The sequence below is a fragment of the Podarcis liolepis genome (assembly GCF_965112155.1).
Source record: "Podarcis liolepis genome assembly, chromosome: 1".
Classification (NCBI taxonomy): Eukaryota; Metazoa; Chordata; class Lepidosauria; order Squamata; family Lacertidae; genus Podarcis; species Podarcis liolepis.
This window is the reverse complement of record NC_139554.1, coordinates 38,855,520-38,876,216: the sequence shown is the minus strand read 5'-3', so window position 1 is coordinate 38,876,216 and position 20,697 is coordinate 38,855,520. Positions and strand designations below refer to the sequence as shown.

General features: G+C 43.0%; 1 protein-coding gene and 1 long non-coding RNA gene across 2 annotated transcripts in view; one reads left to right on the top strand and one right to left on the bottom strand.

Moving 5' to 3' along the window:
• The window catches only part of AQR (aquarius intron-binding spliceosomal factor), a 54,052-nt gene that overhangs the window by 25,648 nt on the left and 7,707 nt on the right, over positions 1-20,697 (top strand). The window contains exons 19-29 of the mRNA XM_083506134.1: positions 891-1,060; positions 6,725-6,966; positions 7,844-7,984; positions 8,799-8,868; positions 10,325-10,435; positions 12,144-12,253; positions 15,397-15,532; positions 16,404-16,613; positions 17,865-18,002; positions 18,897-18,968; positions 19,501-19,688. Of these exons, the coding sequence (XP_083362260.1) occupies positions 891-1,060; positions 6,725-6,966; positions 7,844-7,984; positions 8,799-8,868; positions 10,325-10,435; positions 12,144-12,253; positions 15,397-15,532; positions 16,404-16,613; positions 17,865-18,002; positions 18,897-18,968; positions 19,501-19,688 (1,588 nt within the window). The remainder of the gene's footprint in view (positions 1-890; positions 1,061-6,724; positions 6,967-7,843; positions 7,985-8,798; positions 8,869-10,324; positions 10,436-12,143; positions 12,254-15,396; positions 15,533-16,403; positions 16,614-17,864; positions 18,003-18,896; positions 18,969-19,500; positions 19,689-20,697) is intronic.
• The window catches only part of LOC310710688, a 36,418-nt gene continuing 17,364 nt past the window's right edge, over positions 1,644-20,697 (bottom strand). The window contains exon 2 of the long non-coding RNA XR_014528184.1: positions 1,644-1,873. This is a non-coding gene — a long non-coding RNA (uncharacterized lncRNA). The remainder of the gene's footprint in view (positions 1,874-20,697) is intronic.

The window sequence follows — 20,697 nt, the reverse complement described above, 5'->3', positions numbered from 1 at the left end:
GAAGCGGCTTAGTCATGCTGGCCACATGACCCGGAAGCTGTACGCCGGCTCCCTTGGCCAATAAAGCGAGATGAGCGCCGCAACCCCAGAGTCGGTCACGACTGGACCTAATGGTCAGGGGTCCCTTTACCTTTTACCTTTATAATTTATCCAGCTCCCTCCCCACAGAGGTGCACTTGCCTTCTTCACTATAAAGCTTTTGGTGGGTGCTGAAGACACACCTCTCTGCCCCTGGCAAAGGTGTCTGAGATATCTGTTTGCAGAGCCCAGCCTATTCTTGTGATTTGTGATCGGATTTAACTGCTTTAAATTTGGAATTTTAAATCATTGTAACTGTGAGCAGCTGGTTAAAGGATGGGTAATAAATAAAGAACAACTGAATATATTTAGTTGAAATATGAAGGCAAAATCTACATTGCACTTAACGGTAGGCATAATTTCCCCGCTAACAGCATGTGTGTGATTGTGGCTCTAAGGTGGTAAATGTTTCCCTCCCTGTAGCAGCCTGGCTAGGATGGGCAAGCTCAGACACCCTAAATATGCCAGTTCTTGCCAGGCTGTAGCAGTGCTTATTCTAGAGATGGTAGGAACAGAGCTGGTTGACCTGATCCATTCAGTGACACTGGCTGGTATGTAGAGCTGACCTAAATAGTCCCAATGCCAGTCACCTGTTCTTGGCAGAGTGGATCACCAGATGTGAGCCAGGAAGGGACAGCCTTGTTAGCAGGGGCAAGGAGAGGAGAAAGGGGTAAGGAAAGTTGGAATCAGTTGGAGAGGATTGGTCGTGGTGTGAACAGATTACTCAAAAGTTGTTGTTGTTTTGCAAGGCATTTTCTGTTTAGTTTATCTTTCAACAACTTTGAACTTTATTTGCCTTTCAATGCGAACAGGACCAGAACCGAAACCAAGACTTAAAGGTGATTCCAGAACGTTTAGAGTGTTCTTGGATCCCAATCAGTATCAACAGGACATGACCAATACCATCCAAAGTGGAAGAGAAGATGTCTATGAGACATTTAACATAATTATGAGGAGAAAGCCAAAAGAAAACAACTTTAAAGTAAGTCACGGTGCAATTTTCTGCTTAAAAATAAATGTTGAAAGCAGTGTATTTTTTGGAACTTGTGTCAATGTGGGCCATATGTCCATTAAAAAATGTGTGGTCCTCACCCTCCTCCCACTGTTTAGTTGTTTTTCTTAAATCTTAAACCCATTCATGGTGAAACTTCATGCACCTAAAGAGGTAAATTTCCAAATGAATCTATTGGATTTTGGACTCTCCAAGTTTCAGATGGAATCCACAGCGTAGGTCACCTTATTATCAAAAAAACATTAAATTTGGACAAAAGATGGTTAGTGCATCAGCTTTCAGAATTGCAAGCAAGGTGGTTCTGCTTTATAAGCTATAATGTAGTAATGGTTAAATTAAGAATATGCCACCAGGGCGCATCTGCCTCTGTTGCTAGCAGTGTAGGAATCATGCTGGTATTGGGGGTTTTCCCCCTGAGTGAAACAGTTTAAATCTGTATTGAAAGCTGAAAAGACTGCTCAGTGTTCTGCTGAAAACAAAAGTTTTGCCTTCCAAGTTTTTAAAAGGTTATTTGCAAGCAAAGGACAGTCAAGACAACCAGATAATACAGAAATGATTTGGCAGTGTCTCTTTAATTTCACATTTTCCTCATGTTAAAAGTTAAACCAATTGATGAGGCTCAGCCTTCTTCTTGGGATTGCTCTATCCCGGAGGATAGGTTATCCCTATCTGCTCTATGCCTCCTTGCTCACATAACAGAAAATAAGGTAAGTCATTCTCACTAATGACAAATGTTGGTAGTGTGTCAAGCAGATAGCAGACAGCTTGATTTCTCTGCTGAGCCTGTAGGGAGAAAGATGCAAAAATCTTATGTAGTCTCCTAAATTAAGCAAACATGACAGCTGTAGAAGCACAAACATAAAGCGATAGCTAAATATGACAGTCGGCACTTCGCCATGGTAGGTCTGCCCTCTTGCCTTTTATTGCTTGTGGCCACTACATCAAAGAAATATTAGTATTTTGGAGTTTGTTTCCCTTTATACTAGTCATCTGTTGAATAAATACATTTTTCAAAGACGGAATGTTGCCATTTTTAACCGATCACCTCAAATAACCTTGTGTGTCATAAATACAGCTGCTGCTGCTTCATCGATTGGCAAGATCAGGTATTATGCAAATCCATGCAAAACTCCACTCTTCCTGTCTGATCATGAGGTGATGTCCATCTGCTACAGCACTTAAAAGAGTTTTATCAGCTGAGCAGATAACCTGTTTTACTGTTGGAGTTGCCAGTTGTCCTGAATTGGTGAAACGAAGATTAATGCCTAGTGCTTTTTAAAAAATGGATTGGACTTTCTAGAAAGAAGAAGCAGGGAAATTGCAATTATTGGTGCAATTTTTAGAAACCTGGTTGCTTTGGCTTACCTGTAATCTCCTTTTGTGCCGAGTACCTTTACATGTACTCGGCCAATATTAATTAGTTTATAATTGGCAGCACAGTTGCATTTAGTCTCGGAAAAGATAAGGTGATATATTTGGATCTGTACATGTAAGAGCCTGGAAGCTTTCAAATTTCACCGAGGTCTTTATGAGATAAAGGGTGTCTAAGTCTGAAACGATTTGGAGATCAAGGTTACTGGGAAGGACTTCTGTCCTAAACTCTGGAGAGCTGCTGTCTGCTAGTATACAATACTGAGTTAGATGGACAAGTGACCTGATGTGGTGTAAGATAGCTTCCTATGTTTCTAATGCCCAGGACAATTTTTGTGTCTTACTACTTGCAAGGCTGTCATCCAGAGTTGAGCATTTCCCAATGGCCCAGGCCTTTAGGAGCAGCCCATCACTGATCCAAAATGTTGGCTGGAGCCCAGACAGATGTGGCTGATGCTAGCAGCTGCCATTTTTTATTTTCCCACAATACCTCGTTGGCATTCCTTAGGAGGGATATGGCCTCGGGGCTCCAGAAGTATTGTGAGGAAATGGCAGGCGCCAGCAGTAATGCTGGCTGGCTAGACTGACTGCTTTTCTTTTTGCTGTTTTTGCTGCTCCCCTTGGCTGCCACTGTCACTGCTGTAGCAAAGGTGAAAACATCAACAAAGCCCTGCCAGGGCACACATACTAGTCACATCCACGGTAAGAGGAGAGATGCCCACCCTGAAGGTGCCAGGTGCCCTGACAAACCTGGCACCCGTCTTGACTTCAGGATCAAGCTTAACTGTATGTTGATCAGCAAGAGATCAGGTGGACATTCTTTTTTATGTCCTGCTCTTCGCTTACACATTAGAACTAGTAAATATCCTCAATGCAGAGGAATAAGTAAAGGAGCCATCCTTCAGATGCGAGGCCACATATTTTGTTTTAAGAGAAATTTCACAACTTAATCCAATTAGGAAGGGAGACAGGGAACTTAGCTGTTTTTAAGTATGAAGATCCCAAACTATTGGTTGTTAGATAGAACAGTGCCATTCTGTACATATCTAAAGAGACATTTCCAGAATATTATGAGGTAAAACATAATTCATAGGAGGCCACAAATTTTGCCTCTGCTTACTAGACGGCTACAGTCTGGGATCACCGACTGACTTCTGCCATATGCAGGAGACTTCAGACCGAGGGGAGTTTCCTAGTATATTGGACTTTAGAGCAGGCCAGTCTCCATGGAAGAGAGCTTCTTGTTGAGTTTTGGAGCAGGCAGAAGCAGTTGGCATTGCTTTTGCCTGCTTCAGAGCTCTGCATGGTATAAGAAGACCCCTTCCTGAGAGAGGCTTCTCATGTCATGCTGAGCAGGGACTGTCACCAGGGGAGGAGGGATGCTAGCTGATGTCAAGCAGGTAAATGGATTTTTTTTAAAGAGTATGTACACACATTTTTATTTTTTTAATTTATTTGATTTTTCAACTTATAATTTTACAGAGATATAACAAACATAGATCATAAAAACAAGATTCCAAGGAATCTCCTGGACTTCCATCCTCCCCTATGTGGGTCCTATTATTAATCAGTTCTTCCCGCATCTTTTATGATAATCCAAACCCTTTACTTCTTCCATTGTGTCCAGAATCAACCTTAAACTACAAGTGCTATTCCAGTCCTACTAATGATCTTAACTGTTTACAGTGATCTTTAAGATAAGTTCTAAATCAGGCTTCCTCAACCTCGACCCTCCAGATGTTTTGAAACTACAATTCCTAGCATCTCTGACCACTGGTCCTGCTTGCTAGGGATCATGGGAGTTGTAGGTCAAAAACACCTGGAGGGCCAAGGTTGAGGAAGCCTGTTATAAATTTTCCCCATTCCTTATTAAAATTTTGGTCTTCCTGATTTCTGAAATTTTAGCCATTTCAGCATAGTCCATTAACTTCTGTGCAGCTGCCTACACACATTTTTAAAAGAGTATTCGTTATTTGTTTAGTATTTCATAACATGGTAATAATACTGCAGGCCATGTTTGAATATATTGTTCCACATGGAGCACTGAATGGCCTTGGGGCTGCTTTGACTGACCTGGTGTCTCCACCAATAAAGCCACTGTTTTCTGGTGCTGACTCATGTGGTTGCACTGACACATTTTTCCCCCTGCCATTGCACTCTGCTAGGAAGCAGCTGCTGTATTTTATGAATATCCTGCTCAGACATTACTTCCTTTGCACAGCTGTGCCCTAAAGCTGCTCTTTCTGGAATGGTTTCTCCGTGAATCAGATCCAGGTGAAAGTGACAAAGTTGTCTGTTTTGATTAGGATTTGAATTTCCCAACCTTTATTATTATTATTTTGTAGAATTTTTTTATTAGTTTTCAATTACATTCCAATAATAACCTCATTATAACAATGCAAATTTATAATACAATTATTAATACCAATCATTCAAATACCAATTAATATAATTTAATTAAAGTGGCCCCCTGTATGCTAGATTTGATGGCTTTCTGATTTTCTTTATTTCTGCATTCCAAAATCTTACTAGTTTCAGTTATATCCCAGTCATAATAATAATCCCTTATACAACAACTGCAATATTAATAACTTATTTGTGTTGGCATATTAAGTGATTTATAAAATGTAAAATGAGGGACTCAAACTTTATCATTGTTCTTTCCTGTATGTAGCAATTATTCTGGCTGTGATGTTTCTTCCTGTCCTTGTAAGATGTTATGTCCTTCTCCTGATTGTTGCTGTTATCCATCATGCTTTGGGCGGAGCTGATATCCCATTGTTGTTCCAGAACTTTCTCCATCACTCCATCCCATGCTTTGTTGTTTTGCACCAAGAACTTTTAACAATAGCTGCAAAAGTCACTCTGTCCCAGTAAATAAACTGTTGTCACCATTTCCCCCCCTCAGCCTGGAAGGAAGTGCAGTCTGTCAAACTACAGATGACTCAGTAAGAAACCTTTATCAGTTCCTTGGCAGCACACAGACTCCTTTCATCCTTCCAGCTGGATATATATGGCCAATTGTCCTTCCAATTAAATTAAATTCCAAGTCCTTTAGCATTATTCAGTTCATTTCATAGATGATGAAGGATGGGAAAGAATCAGCTCTTGAGTTTCCCTTCCTTTTTCTCTTCTTTACACACACAGTTCCGTTTGATGTTATAATCCATATTTTTAATTCAATTTCTTCCATCCTCACTTGTACAAGTATAATATGAACTAACATTCAGGGGAGGGTTGCCAAATCATAAGTATAGAGAGGAAACCAAACTGTAGGCTCCACTGCCCCCCACCGTCTTTTGCACTGAACATAGTCTTCTCTCAAATTCAAACCTTAACGACCTTGCAGTTGGTTCTGTTCCGCAATTTGTGATCTCAGCTCCTCTAGCACGCGCCTGTACTTTAGTCCAATTAAGCTCTAATTAACAGGAGAACCTCTGCTTCTTAATGGCAGCGTAGGATGCTAAAGTGAGGTTAAGCAAACAGCTTCCAGTCTCCTCATGGAGCCACTGGAGGACAAGGGGGCATGGCCAAACATAAGGCTCACCTAGGCTCATTCTCATAACAGTAAACCATAGTTTATTATTATGTCTCTTTGATTGAGGAGGGGCAGAATTGGTTTAATAGAACTATTTTATGTGGATTAACCTTGAAGTTAAATTGGGGCTCGATCGGTAACAGCACTTAAGCTTGTTAGATAAGCAGTCCTTTAAAAGTCCCCTCCTGCATCTTATTCCCCACACCTTGTGTTTTCTCACTGTTTTTACATTGTAACCTGGCCATTAATGCCCTGAAGAATTCAGCTACCAGTACTGTGCAGGATGAAGTAGATAGAATATAATCTATTTTGTCCGCCTCTGTTACAGAATATTCACTCTGCAGCAAATAGCATGTTTGTTGTGATTCCATGTTTACAGCAACGTCCCTTTTCTGGCTAATGTTCCTGCAGATGATATAAAGATCAGCATCATAATTTTATTTTATTTTTTGTCAACTGCACTGAATTTGCTCATTCTAATGGGATAGTTTGGTAGTTAGAGGCTGTCCATAAATACTTCTTGTCTTGCTGAACTAGCTCTTTGTGGGCTGACGTCAGCTGAAAATCTAGTTACTGATTCAGTCTGACCAAACACCTGTCATTGGAAGAAAACTTATTTTCTCTGAAGCACACAGAAAGGCTGAAATAGCTCGTGAAGTTGAGTGCAAATCTCTTTGAAACCAGAGTAGAAAACTGGCATTAAATCATGTCCTGTTTTATTTTAGGCTGTTCTGGAGACTATAAGGAATTTGATGAACACCGACTGTGTGGTTCCTGATTGGTTACATGACATTATCCTCGGTTATGGAGACCCAAGTAGTGCTCACTATTCAAAAATGCCAAATCAGATCGCCTCCCTGGATTTTAATGATACTTTCCTCTCCATTGATCACTTAAGAGCCAGCTTTCCTGGATACGGCATTAAAGTTACAGTTGAAGACCCTGCAATGCAGATTCCTCCGTTCAGGTGAATTAAGAAACACCACCTCTCAAATACTGCTCATGTTCATTCCGAGTCAGGCCTGCTCCCATCTGATTCTCATTTTCTTATGCATGGGCATGCCTGTCATAGAAAAGCATGCTAATGGTGGACAGCTTACGTTTCTGTGGAATTTCCATGTGTTGCACTTTTAGAGAACCACACAGAATTTTCCAGAAGGGCTCTTTCACACTGCTAATTCATAAGGTGCCATCTTCTGTCTGACTGAATTCCTGACTGGTAGCTTTACAACCGTGTTACCAAAAGTTGTGTCTCTCGCTATTTTTGTACTACAGTTCCCATCATCCCTGACCACTGATCCTGCTCGCTAGGGATGATGTGAGTTTTAGTCCAAAAACAGCTGGAGACCCAAGTTTGGGAAACACTGTAAAGCAGTGTTTCTTCCATCTTCCATCTCTTCCCTCATGATTTTAAGAATGCTGTTTAACAGTAATTTCCTTCTTTGCAATTTTTAAAGTATTGTATGTAGTCTGTTTTTATTTTTTTGCCTTAGTCTCATGGCTCTAGAAATCTACTTTATTGATATCTTGATGTCTGTCCTGCCATTGCCTGCAGCAACTGCTGTCCTGTATATCAAATGGTCTCCTTATCTAGTCTCTCTCCTAAAAAACAACAACTCTTAAATTAAGAAAAGGAAAGCACACACACCATACTGTGTTCTCATGGGTTTCAGTCATCTCAGATTTAATCTTCCCTGCATCATGCTGTCATCTTCATTTTGTTATAAAGGTCAAGGTTTGAGGGTACCGGGGCTAGCTAGTCTGTGGCGGAAAATAGTTCATTGGGAGAACAGTCTCATGTAAGAAATAACATGAAGCTGAAGAACAATGATTTCCCTCACTAGGATAACATTTCCAGTCAGAAGTGAAGCAGGAAAGAAACGGAAAGAGTGTGATGAAGAAATTGCTGATGGCTCAAAAACATTGATTGTTGAGCCCCATGTCATCCCCAACAGAGGACCGTACCCATATAATCAACCCAAACGGTAATATCCATGTACATCTTTCTAAAGGGATCAGTGTTGAGCGCATTTCCGTTACAAAATGTCTGTCAGTGAAACAGTTTTTTAAAACATGAAATCATGTTTATAGGTTTGGATTTGCTTTCTCTGTAAGTCGTTCTTTCCATATGTTTCAGATGTCACTTAGTTTATAAATATATATATATTAAAATGAGAATAATCATTTTCTTGAGGTAATTGTCAAGTGGGTTATCACAATTTACTGCTTACAGAGTATTAAAGTGATCTTCAGATGTGCAAATCATATTTATACAGCTAAGTCAGTTTTGTTGGTAAAGCGTATGTTCTTATCATTGTTGCATTGTTGAGTGAGCAGCTCCTCAACATATTGTTGGTGTATTTTTGTTTTGTATGGAGTCATGCATGTTAAAATGACATTTAGCAGTAAGTATCTAGTCCTTTCAAGCTCAGTGATAAAATATGACTTCTGACATTGATCAAATTAGCTGTTTTGGTCAATGGCTTTGCAATATCTAAATTACACGTGATGAACCGTCACTTAATAGTTTCAGAACAGTCATGTAATGACTTGGAGTACTGTAGTGTTATCTCAGCCCTAAAGGCAGAAATTGATTTCTCTTGATATTTTTGAATTCCTTCATCTACCCAAATAATGTAAAAAGCATATTTTCTTTAAGCAAGTTCAGGTCTCCTTGCCTGCAAAGAAAAATAACATGAAGGAAAATATTCATGAAGACTACATTGAATAAATTCATATAACTTCAGTTTATTGTCTCATGCTCTGGATTAACTGAATTTACTTTAATTCAATTTTCAGCAATACAATTCAATTTACCCATACACAGATTGAAGCTATACGTGCAGGAATGCAACCTGGATTGACAATGGTAATGATGCATATTATTTACATGTTTCCTCTTTTATTAACAAATTATGTTTTTTAATATTGGCTAATCTCTGAAGTACATGCAATTCTTATTTCTTCTGCCCACTGTGTAAAATTAAATGGTGCCAAAAGCTTGGTGTGCTCCTTAACATTGAGTAGATTTGTATTTTTCGCTAGACACTTAAAGTGGGGAAGGAGAGGGGGGAAATGGATTTTTTCTCATAAAAAATAAAGCTTTACCAGCTGACCAAAACATTTCCTTTGGCTGGAAATTTTTGTTTCATGTGGTGGAGCCAATATGAGTTTCAGTAATAGCTTTATTAGATCAAAAGCATTTTTAATGGCTTTTATGGGAGCGAATTCCTCCCTTTGGATTTTCTATGGGGTTTTCCCTTTTTGGAGATTCTGGTAATAGTAGTAATAATAATAATAATAATAATAATAATAATAATAATAATAATAATAATATTTATACCCTTCCCATCAGTCTGGGTTTCCCCAGCCACTCTGGGCAGCTTCCAACAAAATATTGAAATGCAATAGTCTGTTAAACATTAAAAGCTTCTCTAAACAGGGCTGCCTTCAGATGTCTTCTAAAAGTCTGGTAGTTGTTTTTCTCTTTGACATCTGGTGGGAGGGCGTTCCACAGGGCGGGTGCCACCACCGAGAAGGCCCTCTGCCTGGTTCCCTGTCACTTGGCTTCTTGCAGCCAGAAGGCTCTCGGCGCTGGACCTCAGTGTCCGGACAGAACAATGGGGGTGGAGATGCTCCTTCAGATATACTGGACCAAGGCCGTTTAGGGCTTTAAAGGTCAGCACCAACACTTTGAATTGTGCTCGGAAACGTACTGGGAGCCAGGTTCACAATAGAACCGTTAAATCAGATGTTGGGGACCTCCAGCCTACTGGCCAAATTTGTCCTAGGAGGCTGTTTTCCCTAAGCCACACCCTGCCATATTATGCCAGCTTTTGGGCAAGTAAAGACAAATGTAGAGCCAGCAGTTTTAAAAGTATACTCCTGATTGTTTTTGGCTATTGGGTATACTAAGGAGTTCTGCCAATGCCTGCTGAAAGCAGGGCTTGCATGGCCCAGCCAACTGTCCAGGTGGCCCATTGGGGATGCTCAGGATCCAGCCAGTGGGCCGTATGCTGTTTGCCACCCCTGCATTAAACTCTTTAAATGTGTCTTCAACATGATAATGTATACAGCCCATGCCCAGCTGGCCAGGATCTACTTAATTATCATTCAGGTCCTTGGGATTCCCTTGCCAATTATTTCTTCTCACCTTCACATGCATTCACATGTATGTATGTTTGTATTTACTCCCATTTACCTATGGGCAGTGTTGTTGCTTGTTGTTGTTGTTTAAAAAAAAACCACTTACAGCTCTGTTCTTGCCTAATATATACTCTCTCAGCAGTTTGTCCCCCAATGAGAAATGCCTTTTCTTTTTGTAGGTGGTGGGGCCTCCTGGTACAGGCAAAACTGACGTGGCAGTACAGATAATCTCTAATCTCTATCACAACTTCCCTGAACAGAGGACCCTGATTGTTACACATTCCAATCAGGTAAATGAACGTTGTGCCCTGTTATTCCTATGACTGTTCCTCACTTCAGTTTCAGAACATATAATGCAGCTTGCAGGCGGTCCTTCAAAGAAAGAAAGAGTTTTATCTAACTAAAAAAAAAAGAAAAAGATTAAGTATAGTCAAAGGCGACTATGAGGTTGCAGTGCTCATCTCACTTTCAGGCTGGGGGAGCCGGAGTTTATCCACAGAAAGTTGTCCGGGTCATGTAGCCAGCATGACTAAACTGCTTCTGGCCCAACAGAACACTGTGACAGAAACCAGAGCGCACAGAAACACCACTTGCCTTCCTGAAGCAGTGGTACCTATTTATCTACTTGCACTGGTGTGCTTTCGAACTGCTAGGTTGGCAGGAGCTGGGACAGAGTGACGGGAGCTCACCCCATCGCAGGGATCCGAACCACCGACCTTCTGATCGGCAAGCCCAAGAGGCTCAGTGGTTTAGACCACAGCGCCACCCGCGTCCCTGCATTTACCTTTTTATCTGGCTATCCTTCTGTGCCACTGTGGAATGGGAGGCTTTAGGCTCTGGTGAAGCTGAGCAAAGTCTCAGCAAGCACCATGTGGTACTGCATTTTAGACTCAAGATTTTAGCCTTAAGACAGCATCTCCATGCCACATAGAGATGCTGCCATCATGTTGAATGGTGTCTTCACATGTATTCTGCATCATTGACTTGGGGGAAACACACCAGAGGCCCAGTTTGCATATATCACTTAGCCATAGTTTGCTTTTTAAAAACAAACAAACAAACAAACAAACAAACAAAACATGAGTCAACCACAAATTGTCCCACTCCTGTGGTTAGGTGGTCAAAACAAACTGTGATAAAGAAAGGGTCCTGTTTTTACATTTAATCATTAAAACAAACCAAGGTTTGTAAGCCAACAACAAACCATAGCTTCAGCTCAGCTCGTGGTTTGTTGGCAGTAAATGAACCATAGTTAAGCCACTTAGCAGGGTTTTGGCATTATGTGTGAACTCTGCTAAGTGACTTAACTATCGTTTTATATGATACATAATAATTAATAAATCACAGATAAAATAAATAGCTAAATTATGTATCTGAGTAGGCTTGCTGAAATAAATAAATAAAACAGCAGGTGTCTAAAAACAATATAGTGAGGGTACTGGTCTAATGTCAATAGGACCTGGACTAGATAGGAACATTGCTCTTTTCTAGAAGGGTTTTTATCAGCAGGTTTAAATCTTATACAGTCATACCTCCGGTTGCGAACATGATCCATGTGGGAGGTACGTTCGCAACCCGCAGTGTTCGTAACCTGAAGCGCCGCGTCTGTGCATGCACGCACGTGATGCGATTCGGCGTTTCTGCGCATGCACGTGACATCATTTTGCGCTTCTGCACATGCGCGAACGCCAAAACCCAGAAGTAACCCGTTCCGGTACTTCCGGGTTTGGCGCAGTCCATAACCCGCAGTGTTCGTAACCCGAGGTATGACTGTACATAGGTGTATGCTTGGCCCAGGTTGGACTGAAAGAGGGGTTGGGTCCTTTGGAATCAAACAGCAAGCTTTCCTTAGGGTTCCCAAGTGCAAATAGCTTCTTCATATTTGTTTCGTTTCAATTTCTACCAAAATAGGAATGGTTTTTCTAACATCCAGGGTTTCCCCGTAATAGCATCTGGATTCCTAAAATCTACTTTCCTGTTGCTCTTGTCACTCTCCAGGCCTTGAACCAGCTGTTTGAGAAAATCATGGCTCTCGACATTGATGAGCGCCACCTCCTGCGCCTTGGTCATGGGGAGGAAGCACTGGAGACAGAGAAAGATTTCAGCAGGTGAGCTGATAGATCATAAGAAGCAGAACCATGTAAAATGTATGCACATAAGGAAGAAGGGTAGAGAAGACCTGATAATCGTTTGTTTTTATGGGGTGGTTTTCTGTTGGGTGGCTTGATTTCTCTGAACAGCTGAAGGGTACTTTATTTCTGAGTCCTGCAACCTGTCCAAAAGCTCCAGGAGTAGTGGAAGCAGAGGGACTCCTATAGACTGTTTCCCTTGAATATATAAGGGAAGTTGCTGTGAATAATTGTAAAAAAAACCAAATACAAAACCATTTCACAAAAGGGATTTAATCCCTGCCCGCCCGACTTTACAATAATAGAACCCAGGGTCATCCAGTGAAGCTGAGTGGTGGGAGATTGAAATGAAAGAAGAAACTGTTTCACCCAATGCTTAGTTAAACTGCAGAATTTACTATCCCAAGAATGAGTGGTGGTAATTGACTTGCATAGCTTTAAAAGATAAGACAAATTTATGTTGGAATTTTAGTGGCTACCAGTCACAATAGCTATATTGCTTCCAGCATCAGAGGAAGTGTGCTTCTATAATACCAGTTGTTGGTAATCACAACAAGCAGGAGTACCGTATTTTTCGCCCCATAAGACGCACTTTTTCCCCTCCAAAAATGAAGGGGAAATGTGCCTGCGTCTTATGGGGCGAATGCAGGCTTTCGCTGAAGCCTGGAGAGCGAGGGGGGTCGGTGCGTACCGACCCCTCTCGCTCTCCAGGCTTCAGGAAGCTCTGCGCAACCCTCGGGAGACCGGCTCAAGGGTTGCGCAGAGCTGCCTGCAATCCCGGGACCAGCGCAGCTCTGCGCGGCCACCGGGAGCCGGGGGAGAAGCTCCGCCCCGCTCCCGGTGGCCGCGCAGAGCTGCCTGCGGTCCTGGGACCGGCGCAGCTCTGCCCGGCCACCGGGAGCCGGGGGAGAAGCTCCGCCCCGCTCCCGGTGGCCGCGCAGAGCTGCCTGCGGTCCTGGGACCAGCGCAGCTCTGCCCGGCCACCGGGAGCCGGGGGAGAAGCTCCGCCCCGCTCCCGGTGGCCGCGCAGAGCTGCCTGCGGTCCTGGGACCAGCGCAGCTCTGCCCGGCCACCGGGAGCCGGGGGAGAAGCTCCGCCCCGCTCCCGGTGGCCCTGCAGAGCTGCGTGTGGTCCTGGGACCAGCGCAGCTCTGCCCGGCCACCGGGAGCCGGGGGAGAAGCTCCGCCCCGCTCCCGGTGGCCCTGCAGAGCTGCGTGCGGTCCTGGGACCAGCGCAGCTCTGCCCGGCCACCGGGAGCCGGGGGAGAAGCTCCGCCCCGCTCCCGGTGGCCGCGCAGAGCTGCGTGCGGTCCTGGGACCAGCGCAGCTCTGCCCGGCCACCGGGAGCCGGGGGAGAAGCTCCGCCCCGCTCCCGGTGGCCGCGCAGAGCTGCCTGCGGTCCTGGGACCAGCGCAGCTCTGCGCTGCCATCCGGAGCGGAGCGCTAAGCTCCGCCCCGCTCCCGGTGGCCGTGCAGAGCTGCGTGCGGTCCTGGGACCAGCGCAGCTCTGCCCGGCCACCGGGAGCCGGGGGAGAAGCTCCGCCCCACTCCCGGTGGCCGCGCAGAGCTGCCTGCCGTCGCGGGACCAGCGCAGCTCTGCCCGGCCACCGGGAGCCGGGGGAGAAGCTCCGCCCCACTCCCGGTGGCCGCGCAGAGCTGCCTGCCGTCGCGGGACCAGCGCAGCTCTGCCCAGCCACCGGGAGCCGGGGGAGAAGCTCCGCCCCGCTCCCGGTGGCCCTGCAGAGCTGCGTGCGGTCCTGGGACCAGCGCAGCTCTGCGCCGCCATCCCGAGCGGGGCGCTAAGTCCCGCCCCGCTCGGGATGGCGGCACAGAGCTGCCTGCCGTCGCGGGACTGCAGGCAGGTCTACGCCGCCATCCCGAGCGGGGCGCTAAGTCCCGCCCCGCTCGGGATGGCGGCATAGAGCTGCCCTCCCCATCGCCAGCCCCACAAGCTCGGGGGACAGCGGGGAGGCAGAGCGTGCCTTCCCACTGTTCCCCGACCTGGTTCTTCCAGCCCCGCACCTGGGGGGGGGGAAATAAAAAATTTTTTCTTTATTTCCCCCCCCAAAAACTAGGTGCGTCTTATGGGCCGGAGCGTCTTATGGGGCGCAAAATACGGTATGCTGTTGTACTCAAGTAGCTGGGGTAGCTCTGTTGGAAGAGCACGAGACTCTTAATCTCAGAGTCGTGAGTCTGAGCCCCATGTTAGGCAGAAAGATTCCTGCATTGCAGGGGGTTGGATTAGATGACCCTCATTGTTTAGTCGTGTAGTCGTGTCCGATGCTTCGTGACCCCATGGACCAGAGCATGCCAGGCACTCCTGTCTTCCACTGCCTCCCACAGTTTGGTCAGACTCATGTTTGTAGCTTCGAGAACACTGTCCAACCATCTCGTCCTCTGTCATCCCCTTCTCCTTGTGCCCTCCATCTTTCCCAACATCAGGGTCTTTTCCAGAGAGTCTTCTCTTCTCATGAGGTGGCCAAAGTATTGGAGCCTCAGCTTCAGGATCTGTCCTTCCAGTGAGCACTCAGGGCTGATTTCCTTCAGAATGGATAGGTTTGATCTTCTTGCAGTCCATGGGACTCTCAAGAGTCTCCTCCAGCACCATAATTCAAAAGCATCAATTCTTCGGCGATCAGCCTTCTTTATGGTCCAGCTGTCACTTCCATACATCACTACTGGGAAAACCATAGCTTTAACTATACGGACCTTTGTTGGCAAGGTGATGTCTCTGCTTTTTAAGATTACCCTCATGGTACCTTCCAGTCCTATAGTTCTGTGATTCATGTCCCATTGTGGGCTTCCCACTGGCATGTGGTTGGCCACTATGAGAACAGGATGCTGACTTGATGGGCCTTTGGCTCTTCTTGTGTTCTTAAACTGCAATGCAACTTTGAAAACTATGAAGGAACTCCCTTGTTCAGAAGTGACTTGCCATTCACTTTGGAAGGTGGTTGTTTGTGAAACAAAAGTTCAAATCTTCCTCAGGTGCTTAACACTAATCACATGGTTCTTTGTGTTTGTGTCCATGCAGCTTTTTTCACAGCCCAGAATCAAATTGGTAGTCAGCAAAACTGAATCAACCATGTACCTCATTCTTCACTGTATTAATCTGATTTGCAGGTATGGAAGAGTAAACTATGTTCTAGCACGGAGATTGGAGCTTCTGCGGGAAGTTGGCCGATTACAGGAGAGTTTGGGGGTCCCTGGTGATGTTTCCTATACTTGTGAAACAGCTGGCCACTTCTTCTTATATCAAGTAAGAAATTAAATAAAGATTAGGCGTGAACATAGCATTCTAAGGAACTTAGATGGGGAATTGGGATGAAGTTCTCAGAACTTGGACTGAAGAACCCGTTGTTTCACTCTCAAATGCAAATGGCAACTGAAGCTATAATTATGCTGTTACTTCTTTTTGTTCCTATTGTTTCCACCCTGTGTGCGATGAGTCATAATTAGAAAGGCCAATGTTCTTGCTTTGTGTGACTTTTGGCAAGGAGTCTGAACTGGCGTACCCTCTCTGCCTTGATTATATATTATATAAGCAGTAACCCACCTTGAATGTTGAGAGAAACATTCTAAAAGAAAAGAAAATACTCTTTATTATTTGCAGGGGATCTCGGTGAGATGTTTCATATTTCCTAAAGAAAAAAGTTATTTCAGTATATTTGTAGATATGTTATAATATGGACTTACAATGGTAATTTAAAATGTTGATCTTGTGTTCATAGACTTGGGTCCAGGGATGCACAAGTGAAAGGTACTTTCACATGTCCATAATGGATTTGCTTGTTTCTGTCTTCCAGCTACATCTCCTTGGATGTCTTGAGTCCCACGCTAGAGAGGGGAGACTTTAGAGCAGGCATGGCCAAACTCGGTCCTCCAGATGTTTTGGGACTACAATTCCCATCATCCCTGACCACTGGTCCTGTTAGCTATGGAAGATGGGAGTTGTAGTTCCAAAACATTTGGAGGGCCAAGTTTGGCCATGCCTGCTTTAGATGATCCAGTAGAGCATGGAGAAAAAGGCCTAATGCTCTCCTAGTGTTCTGTGCAAAACGCTTCGGATTCTGGCCATAGTAAATACGAGATTGCAAAATAGCAATGTTAATGTGATCACTTTTTTCCAGGTAATGTCTCGTTGGGAAGAATATATGAGCAAAGTGAAAGTTAAAGGTAGCAAACCTTCAGATGTTGCTGATATCTGCAGCTTCTTTCCTTTCCATCAGTATTTTGCAAATGCCCCTCAGCCAATTTTTAAAGGCAGGTCTTACAATGAAGATATGGAAATCGCCGAAGGATGTTTTAGGCATATTAAAAAGATATTCACTCAGCTCGAGGTAAGGTTTCTAAGAAGTTAACTGTGGCATTCCTTTTTCTGTTATAGAGAGGGAAAGAAAGTTCTGATAATGAAATGAGTAGCACTTCACATACTATACACACTATGTATACTGAATTTTCATAAGGTCCTGTAAATTGAAACTTGTCAAACAGTAAATAATGTAAACTTGGAAACTTTCTTGGGGTTGCAATTTTTTGAAGAGAAACGGTTGTAGAAAAGATCCAGCTGCATTTGTGTGTGTTAAATTCTATTACTATAAAGTATCCTATCAGGAGTGTTTTAACACCTGAAATGATAAGAAATATTTATTTTTAAAAATGTAAGTCATTGGAGATATAGCAGTAGCAAAGTAGATTTTTTTTTTACTTTGATGAGATTGTCCTAAAAAATAAAGACTATTTGAAGAATAGGGTTGAACAAAGGGAAGATGGAGCCTAAAACAGTAATCTTGGAAATACTAAAAACCATATGCAAAAATAGAATCAACAATTGGTGGGATGCTTGCTTCTAAAAGCAAATATCTTTTTTCATTAAATGATTATGCTATTCAGTTAAATGAATGAAATTAGAAACATATATACAAAGTAGGCAGAGCTTAATAAGAGGCTATAACTTTTCTAAGATCCTTTTGTAAGATGTAGGTTAGAAAGCATATATCAAGCAATATTTAAATCCATTTATGATGAAATGTTACTGGAACATCCTGCATGTTTGCGTATTTTGTCTTATGTTATTGTTTTCATGGGCATTCAAAAAGCCTGTCATGGTGGTATTGTGATTATGATACTTGTTTTTAATGTATCTCAAAATTAATAATAAAACCTGGAAGGGAGGGGAGAGAAAATTGATCTGCTCGTCCTTGTGCTTAGAGGTGTTTTTCTGTTGATCAGGGATCAATAGATCATTGTTGATTAGGGATTCTCCTAATTTTCCCAAATGTGCCAATTTTGAAATTCTGCATAAAGACAAATATACAGGAAGACAGATTGGTTATCTATGCCCATCTGTGGAACCCTGCGATTGATTTTTAAAGTCGGGAAGAACTTTATGCCCAAACATCTGTCTCTGACATTCAAATGAATGGGAAAATATGTGTGTGTGAGTTCCATCTGCGCTTCAGAGCACCCACAGACCCCTGGATTTTGCAACTGTTTTCTTTGGTGGCAAGTTGAAAGTCACACAGTTTTATTGTAAGCATGAGTATTCTGCATTGTTTCACAGAAGTGTGGCTGTCGCCTATTTTCTGTAGGAATTCCGAGCGTTTGAACTGCTTCGCAGTGGACTGGACAGATCCAAATACCTGCTTGTGAAGGAAGCAAAAATCATTGCCATGACCTGCACGCATGCTGCTTTGAAACGCCATGACTTGGTTGAGTTGGGTTTCAAGGTAACGCCACTGTGGACAAAATGTTAAGGCTTCCTTGTATTAATTGTGTGTCATCTGCTGCTGTTAAGAGGGTTATAAAGGCAACAGGTAGGAGAAGGAATGTGTTGCAAATTGGCAAAAAGGATGGATGCTGGATTCAATTGGCCACAGCTTTATTTAGTTACTTAGCTATGTCATACACATAGGAACACTGTGGCAGAAGATCAGTACTATTCTACCTGATATGGACTGTGGAACTGGTTTGCCTGTCCAGCCTCTTTTGTCCCTTGGGTACCATGGCTCAAGCCTCAGCCATGAAGCTCTGTACTACACCATATGGATAGGTAAAGAGCTGGTCATAGACCCAGAAGCCACCCAGATCTCCCGGATGTCTCGCACCACCATCCTGGAGGGAAACGTACCAGAGCAGCCCAACTCTGAAATGTACTCTTGTGCCAAGATACCTTCTAATAGTTGCCAATTTATGAGCCTGCTCCTATTCCCTACCTAATTGCTTTCAGGATCTGTTAGCAGGTACCACACACATTGTGAAGTCTAATTACAGGCATTCCCAGCCAAGAACATACGTTTCAAAGACATAGAAAATGCATTCAAATGTTGGTTGCATTCAGCATCCTGTCAGGTTTGAGTTTGGTGTAGCTTCACTATATCCTGACTAGACATGTTCATATCTTTCAAGTAGCTCTGTTTATGCAAGCAAAAAAATGAGAAACCACTACTCAGAAAGTCAAATTATACAAGTTTTACTATAAGCAAAATACATTATGCACATACTATATTATTTAATAAATTACCAGATGCTGTGTGCACACCAGTAAGCAAATGGCTTCCAATATGAACTAATCATTCCCGCATTAAAACAAAAACTTAACATATTTCTCTTTAACCTCCTAGTATGACAACATCTTAATGGAAGAGGCTGCTCAGATACTGGAGATTGAAACTTTTATACCACTCCTCTTACAGGTAAGAACAATTGCAGCACTTCAGTTTATGACCATTATTTCTATGTAATTATTTTACTATTTGTCCTTAAGATTGTATTGGTTAATAACATTGATTTTTTTACCATGCGTGAAAAAAGAAACATTCCAATTGACACCTTTGTTCTGAACGTTGGAAAGCCTTACGAATAAAGAACAATATCAGGAACCTAACAATGTAGCTGGGCTCATCTGGATTTAAATAAGATTTATGTCAAGAATTTGCCTTATGTAGGAATGATTTGCAAGAAGACCACATTACTTGCTTCTTAACACACAGTGGCTATAGAAGAAAAGACTGCAAGTGACAAGTGTTGTAGTGCAGAAGAATCTGTTCTTCCTAACAGGTGTTTTTTTGCACCTCTTCATTTATGAATACAGAATAAAGATGAAGCTATACATTTTTCTAGCTTTGAAAGTAATGTTTACCACAGTACAGTAAATGTGGAGCTCAAAAATAGCGGTCCCTAATAGTTCTAGCATTTCAACCCTAGAATCTTGCTTGTTTTCGATAGAATCCCCAGGATGGATTCAGTCGACTGAAGCGGTGGATTATGATTGGGGACCATCATCAGTTGCCACCAGTCATTAAAAACATGGCTTTTCAAAAATATTCAAACATGGAGCAGTCTCTTTTTACGCGCTTTGTCCGTGTGGGAGTGCCAACTGTGGACTTGGACGCTCAAGGAAGAGCAAGAGCAAGGTAAGGCAACAGGAAAAGTAAAAATTATAGGAGGTCTTGTATGAAGGAAAACTATCCATACAGATATTGAAGCCTGTCTTGAAGGCTATGTATGCCTAATGATTACTATAACAAGTTTTTCGTAGCGGTGGACTTTTCTCTCTTGTCAGTTTCATAACAGTAGCCACTCCACCTTTTACAGTGTTCAGATTGTAATGCTAAGGTTATTGAATGAACTGAAGAAGGCAAATAAGCCTTTTCAGATCATGCATTACTTCTCTAGGCTATAATGATGGAGGAGGAGCATCCTGTGAATTGTGCTCAGTGACTCACTCAGGTGATACGCAGTGGTATCAACCTGAAGTGAACATTGTTTCTGGGTGAATAATGACTATCAGTTCTGTTCTTTAAAGACCCCTGAAACATTGAAAGGAATTTTGTATCAGTACCCAGTGCACTCAACCCATTATTGCAAAGATTCATGCTTGTGCAATGGAGCATTCTCTCCCCATCCTGAAACCTTCTGGTTTGGAGGGTCGTGTGAACCCCCCAGAACAGAATTGGAGGGGGGTATGGGGGAGGATAGAGTGAAAGTTCTGTTGAGGAAGCATAAATCCTTGCACTCGCACAGGGGCCAGATTTTGACCGTTGGGCAGGGTCACCCACCTATCAATCCCATGATGTCACAAATGAAATTGAGGGATTTGGTGCCTTGAAGTCCCAAAGTCAGGACTTCAAAGCACAAACAGGCAGCAAGATGCTGCTTAAAGGAAGGTCCCCTCCTTTGTTCCAGCTGTTTCACTGCAAACCCCTTTAAGTGCTTTGAAATCTGTGTTGCATCTCATTCTGCTTATTGGTACAATTCCAAGTGTAGGCGATTACCTATAGCAATTTAAATATTTCAGACCTTACAGGCGTCTGGTTGTTCTAAATGTGTTCTCCTTTTATTGTGATTCTCATTTTGCAGAATTGTTCTCCTTCCTTGCTCCTCACTGTGGTCCAGTAAACATGTTTTGTAATAATGTATTTG